Source organism: Amborella trichopoda, chromosome 4 (genome assembly GCF_054954075.1).
Source record: "Amborella trichopoda isolate Santa Cruz 75 chromosome 4, AtrichopodaSantaCruz75HAP2 v2.0, whole genome shotgun sequence".
In the NCBI taxonomy this organism is placed as follows: Eukaryota; Viridiplantae; Streptophyta; class Magnoliopsida; order Amborellales; family Amborellaceae; genus Amborella; species Amborella trichopoda.
The window spans coordinates 3,813,820-3,820,432 of record NC_142339.1 but is presented as its reverse complement, the minus strand read 5'-3'; the positions used below and the strand labels follow the sequence as shown (position 1 = coordinate 3,820,432).

The following is a 6,613-nucleotide window of genomic DNA, read 5'->3' as shown; positions in this document are numbered from 1 at the left end:
TAACCAAAGAAACATAAATAAACTAAGGAAAAAATTCAGAATTTCTCCCAAGAGTCTCAAAACTCTCACCACTCTCAGAACAAGCACTTGGTCTTGAATGTCCACCAAAACTGCAGATAACTTCCTAAAAAAGAACGGGAATAAAACCAGTAAAACAAACATACCCAACCAATCTAGTATCCACCTTTAAGGTCGTTAACCACATCGTATGGAATTGGAGTAACAGTCTCTATGGTTGCACCTTCAACCATGAAACCAGGCTTCGGGCCCTTGGGCTGCCTCTTTGTGCTGATGATCTCTCCTTTGGCCTTCGCCTCGGCTTTCAACCTATCATTGTTCACCTTCCTCAGTTTAAACTCCTCCCTGCACCTTGAAGGCATAACGTGCTCGACCCTCACGTGAATCCTCTTCTTAATTATACGATTGCCCACCTGTAAGATATGCAGAGAGTTAACAAAGTGATGAGCATTTCCTTCTTTTTTCTCTAAAGGAGCTCATGCACAAACTGTACATTTTTTCACAAGTTATTTTCCATAAGCAAGAATTCCACGCTTTTTCTTTAAAAGGAAAAGAATATTTCCTGCATATTTTGATCTTAACATGATTTGGTTCCATGAACATCTTAAATTTCTTTCATCCTCAGTCCCAGTAGCTTCTTGTACTTTCCCTTATTCAAGGGACCAAGATTGTTTCCACTCTTATATTATTTTCGACGAGATACAGAATAACACAAAAAAATTTCTCCTATCACAACTTTGGGCATGGCAAACCTCTCCAAGGACAATAGCAATCCCAGTCCACAAAAAAGATATCACAACCCCTCATAGCTTCTTCGAGTTAAGAAAAGAAAGGTAGCATCAGAATATGTATATTTGACTCATTGTAGCTAAACTATGGGAAATCCTAGAAAGAAATTTACTTTTTGAAACTATACACCTCATGCTTGAAGCTCTTGGTGGTTTAACCGAGATATCAGGTGCAATGAAGAAAGCAAAGTCAGCTACAAAATTTTATTTATAACTACCATCTCACCCTCAGCATGATGCGTAGATTTACAAAGAAGAAAGAGATTGTGAGGCCTGGGGTCACGAGATTTGCGACCTGGTACTTATGCTTAGATAGCATACATTCGAGAAAAGTGCAGTTGATGCATATATTTACCTCGGATGATTTGAGAGCATGCAAGTGGTCCAAGGATCAGGTTGGAAAGAAGGTGAAAGGTATTATCCTTTTTAAGGCTTTTTGGCGAAGGGTGAATGACACTCTTAAGGTATTTTTTCCTCTTATCAAAGTCCTTCGCATAGTTGATAGTGACAAAGCTTCTATGGGCTCATATATGAGGAGATGGAGAAATGCAAAAGAGAGAGCCCAAAATTTTGATGATGATGAGAACCGCTACAAGCCTGTTTGGGAGATTATTAATGAGAAGTGGTACAGACAGCTACATCGGCCATTGCATACAGCTGGCTATTATTTGAACTCAACTTTTTTTTATGTTGACAAGTATATACATACAAATGACACAATTATGATTGGATTTACTAAATGTGTAGATGTGCTAGTCCCTGATCCCGATATTCAAGATATTATATGTGTATTTTTATAATTCTATTATTTATTTATGATTTTATTCTATATCTTTGCAGCCAATTGTTAGAACCAACATGGGTGTAGTTCTCCAAGTTTACAAATGTTGGTCATTCGGATCTTAAACCTAACCACTTCCTCATCCGGTTGTGAACGTATTTGGAGTACTTTTGAAGGGGTAAGGCAGTAAGGGTAATTTGTATAATTGTATTAATAATACATGAACCATAATTAGTTTCATTGGATTTTGTTAGATTCATACAAAGAAAATGAACATGTTTGAATCAAAGAGGCTCAATGACCTAGTCTATGTCAAGTATAATCGATTCTTGAATGGCAGGTTTGCTAAGAGAGACACCATCAGATCAAAAAAATGGACAATGCTATGAAGTGGTTAGTTGATGATGATGGGGTCGAGGGGCATGAAAGATTGACATGGGGCATGATCATGGATGCTTCAGGGCCATCAGTCGACCCTCCTAGGGCCACTAGATCTTCTACACAGAGGACAAGGGTGGAGGAAGAAGAGGCAGATTCAGAAGAGATGAAAGAGGACGACTAATATGTCGAGGAGGGTGACGACTCCGATGAATTTGATGCAAATGCGGCAGACCCTACTTTTTCTGATGATGAATAATGATTAAACTTTGAAGATTCTTTTGAGTCTACAAGAATTAGTTTCATTTTTGTTTTCTTCCTCTTGGTTGTGAATTATGAATAGTGGATTTGTAGTTCCACTTGTTTGGTATTTGGTAACTTTGGTTTGGTAATTTGGTTGGTAAATTTTAAATTTTAATTGGATATGGACCGAGTTATGGAGTGTGTGCTAATGTATAGATGTGCCCTAAATACCTAATTTTTATAGGGAAATTTTCGTATAGAACCCTAATTCCTCATATTATTTCATGATAGACCCTCTTTCCGTTTTTCTTTCAAGCGGCATAAAGAAACCCCTAAAGATTTCAGCATACCCCCTCATCTCTTATCTCCCTCTTTTATTGACTTTTGATCATACAAATTAACCTCAAAAAATCTTTTTATACCATTTCAACCCAAAAACTTTTTTAATGAGTGGAAAGGGAAAAAGAGGGTTAAAAAAGTTTTTGGGTTGACATGCTATAAAAAGATTTGTTGGGGCTAATTTTTATGGTCAAAAGTCAATAAAAGAGGGAGATAAGAGATGAGGGGGCGCGGTGAAATCTTTAGGGGTTTCCTTATGCCACTTAAAAAAAAAAACGAAAGGAGGGTCTACCATGAAATAATATGAGGAATTAGGGTTCTATATTAAATTTTTTCATTTTTCTATTTTATACAATATATATATATATATATATATATATATATACTGTTCCCCCCAAGCCGTCTAGGACCCTTATAGCGCTTTTTGAAACACTGTTTATACCATTATCAGATTGCAGAGTTTATTTAAACCACATGGCTCACCATGGCCTTTTGTCTATCTGCCATCTCATCATCCCATACGATCATCCTAGGCATTATCAGTGTATCAATATCTTCTCTATGACATTAAACTGACATATACACCCCAAGTGATATCAATATTTTCTCTATGACATTAACCTGACATATACACCCCAAGTGAGCAAATGGACTATGTTTGTCAGTAGTTTTCTACACGATGCAAACATTTCACTTGAGTAAGATCTACTTAGTGGCCATATTCATCACCGACATTATTTCAGATTACTTTAATTTATTACACTAACAAATTGATTTCAATTGCCGTATCAAGATCAAAAACCGAAATTTCCATTAAACCAATCAAAATGAAAAAGGATGAGGCATAATTATGGCAGAAACTATTAGAGGATAAATGGAAAAGCTCATAAGGACTAAGAACATGAAATCGCAACCAAACGAAGCTATTAAACAACCAGGATTGTATACAATGAGACCATATACCTTTGATACAAAAGAAGGTCACAATTACTTATAAACATTTGACGTGAAATCTCATAGCTTGGGTGTGTCACAAAGTTCAAGAGAATTTCTTTTTGAAGTTTGAGCTTGGTCAATGGAATAAATGCCACCATGGTCAAGATTAATTGTGACCACCTTGCACCAAAGATAAAGTCTCCTCATATTTTTTCCTAAAAAAACTAATACTCAATGATGCATAGAAACAATACCTGGTGAAGTAAGGTGGTAAAAATGTTGGATGTATGTAATAAAAAGATGGATTTGAGCCCCACACCCACACCCACCCACACCCACACCCACACCCACACCCACCCACACACACACACACACACACACACACACACACACAGATATATATATATATATATATAGTAATCCATCTATTCAAGATATAAACAACTAGAAGACAGAAAAACTGATGCCCCGATTTCCCAACCCTTACATTGTGACAATAAACTTAAACATTCAAAAGAATTCACCATACGACAATTATCAACAAATAAAACATAAAAAATAATAAACCTAAAAATAACAATACCAACATATATCACGAACAAAGTGTACGTTAAAAATTAAAACCCCAATAAAAATGCAAATATAGTTTACATGGCACTGAAGTCAGATGACACAAAAAAAAGAAGTTATCTCTCACAGAAAAAAAAAAAAAAAAGTAACAAATTGTCAAATGCATATGAAGAAATGTGAGACTCTTGTGTATAACATGGATAAAAAATTGCATATAATAATAATAATAATAAATAAATAAATTCTTTAAAACAAAAATAATAATAATAAATAAATATAAAAGAAAATAATCAAAAAATGAGTATGGAAAAACGAACAAACCAAGCCATCCAAAATATCATAATAACAATATTCATATTATAGTTCATCATGAGCAGTAAAAAGAAATAGTGCAAACAAAGCAAAGCAAATTAATTAAATGATAAACAAATAAAATCCATGGAAACTCCCCATCCAACTTACAGCTAACAAAATTCATAAATAAACTGCTCACAAAATGCATAATGCTTTCGGATAACTAGCAAACAGAAACATATATCACATGCAGAGGAGACAGAAAGAGATCAAGGATTAAAAAGGGCGAATCAATTAAAATACTTAGAGAGAAAGAGCGAGAGGAGTAGGACCTGCTTGTTGATTTCCACACCGATTGCTCGCTTGGTGACGTTCCAGACCTTGCCGGTGCGGCCATGGTAGAACTTATGGGGCATGCCCTTGTGCACCGCGCCATTAACCTTGACATCCACATAGTCCCCAACCTTGTAAGTCCTCAAATAAATAGTGAGAGGGATGTAGCCCTTCTTCCTGAAGGCCCTGGCGAACAGGTCCCTAGTGCGAGCACGAACACCATGACCAGCCGGCATCCTCGCTCTCTCTTTCTCTCTCTAAAACTCCTCTCTCTCTCGAACCCCCTTTCTCTGGACTCTCTAACCCTCTCTGTCTCTATAATTCTGGGGCGAGCAAACCCTAGGGGATGGGTGTAAATCGTTGAAATTTTTGTGTATTTGTGCATGGTAATCGTTTTAATTACTGAATTGTCCCCTTCTTATTGACAAATTACAGATGTAGCCTCCTCGTTCCCGTCGCCCGCACCTGAAAAATCCAGCCTGGGGTAGCTCGCTCCATGAGGGTATTTGCTAGGGCTGGATACTAGGGGTGGCAATGGACCCGGTACCCGAGGGATAGAACCGATCTGGGTTCGGGTATAGGTCAAAAAATTGGATATGGTGGATCAAGTCAGAGTCCAAATCTCGGACCCGAATACTATTCTCGTTCGGGTTTGTATTTGATAATATTTTTTGGGTCTTGATATATAAGATATAGTTAAATACATAGATATTTTAATTTTTGGATCAAAGCCGAACCCGACCTGACCCGTTGCCGGCCGTAAAGAGACAGATACGAGGGACATGAATATCTATTGACTCCAAAGTCTTAAATTAGTGGGTAAATAAGTTTGTTAGCTGCTCATTGGGATTGACAATTTTTTATTGAAAAAAATAACTTTTTATCCCTTATTTTTAACTTCCATATCTGATGAGACCCAAGAATTGAAAATATTACTTGTAAACAAAAAATCTCTATATTTTCTATCTTACAACCCCTTTGAGTCATTTGACCATAAAATTTTGACCCAAACAAACACTAAAATAACACCTTATTCAAACTCCATCTCTCTCTCTAAAACTCTCTCTCTCTTTGCTTCTCAAGGAGTTTACCGCCCAAGGGGTTTAGCTCGAGCTCGAACACGAGCACATATTCCTATGTGTGAGAGAGAGATGGAGTTTTAGAGAGAGAGAGATAGAGTTTGGGTTTTAAAGAAAGAGATGGAGTTTGAGTTTTAGGGAGAGAGATGGAGTTTAGAGAGAGAGAGACAATAATGTGAGAGAGAGATGAAGTTTTGAGAGAGAGAGACAATAATGTGAGAAAGAGATGAAGTTTCAAGAGAGAGAGACAATAATGTGAGAGAGAGATGAAGTTTAGGTTTTAGAGAGATGGAATTTTGAGAGAAAGATGGAGTTTTAGAGAGAGAGAGATATAGTCATTTCATAAGTTGTTGAGGTCAATAATACATGGTCAAAGGGGTTTAGGGGATTGGAAAATAGAAAAGATGGAGTCATTTTACTTACAATTAATATTTTCAATTATTGGATATGATGAGATATAGAAGTTAAAAATAGAGGATAATAAGATATTTTTATTTTTTTATTTAGGTTTAGATTTGTCTCGGTCAATTTGATAATATTGTAATATTATTTTAGAAAAATATCTCCATACTTCATGTTTTTAGGTTTCATTTTACAATAGACTCAAAGTTTTAAAAGATCTCTTCGGGCATAAAAATTATAGATTTTATTTATTCTAACTCCCTAAACTAATTTAAACATGGTTTTTTTGCCAAACAAATCGAAAACAACATACATTTTCTAAAAACCATCCTCCCAAACTTCTACATAAATAGAAAGGTTTAATGGAGGTGAGAGGTTACCGAGAGGAGAGAGAGAGGTGTTTGGAAAAATACGAGAGGAGAAAAAGTAAGAAGCACGGTAAGAGAGAGAAA

At 36.1% G+C, this 6,613-nt stretch overlaps 1 protein-coding gene across 1 annotated transcript; it reads right to left on the bottom strand.

Moving 5' to 3' along the window:
* LOC18439327 (large ribosomal subunit protein eL21x/eL21w) lies at window positions 1-5,005 on the bottom strand. The gene is made up of 2 exons (XM_006849494.4): window positions 4,680-5,005; window positions 1-431 (listed from the first exon to the last, which is right to left on the bottom strand). The coding sequence occupies exons 1-2, from the start codon at window positions 4,914-4,916 to the stop codon at window positions 174-176; spliced, it is 495 nt and encodes a 164-aa protein (XP_006849557.1). The 5' UTR covers window positions 4,917-5,005; the 3' UTR covers window positions 1-173.
* Window positions 5,006-6,613: the final 1,608 nt, after the last annotated feature.

What these genes read in the sequence shown, in the direction of transcription:
- LOC18439327 (XM_006849494.4), bottom strand. Translation starts at nt 4,916, where the DNA reads ATGCCGGCTGGTCATGGTGTTCGTGCTCGCACTAGGGACCTGTTCGCC. An exon ending in GTGTGGAAATCAACAAGCAG is followed by an intron (nt 432 to 4,679) that starts GTCCTACTCCTC and finishes CATATCTTACAG; the next exon opens with GTGGGCAATCGTATAATTAA.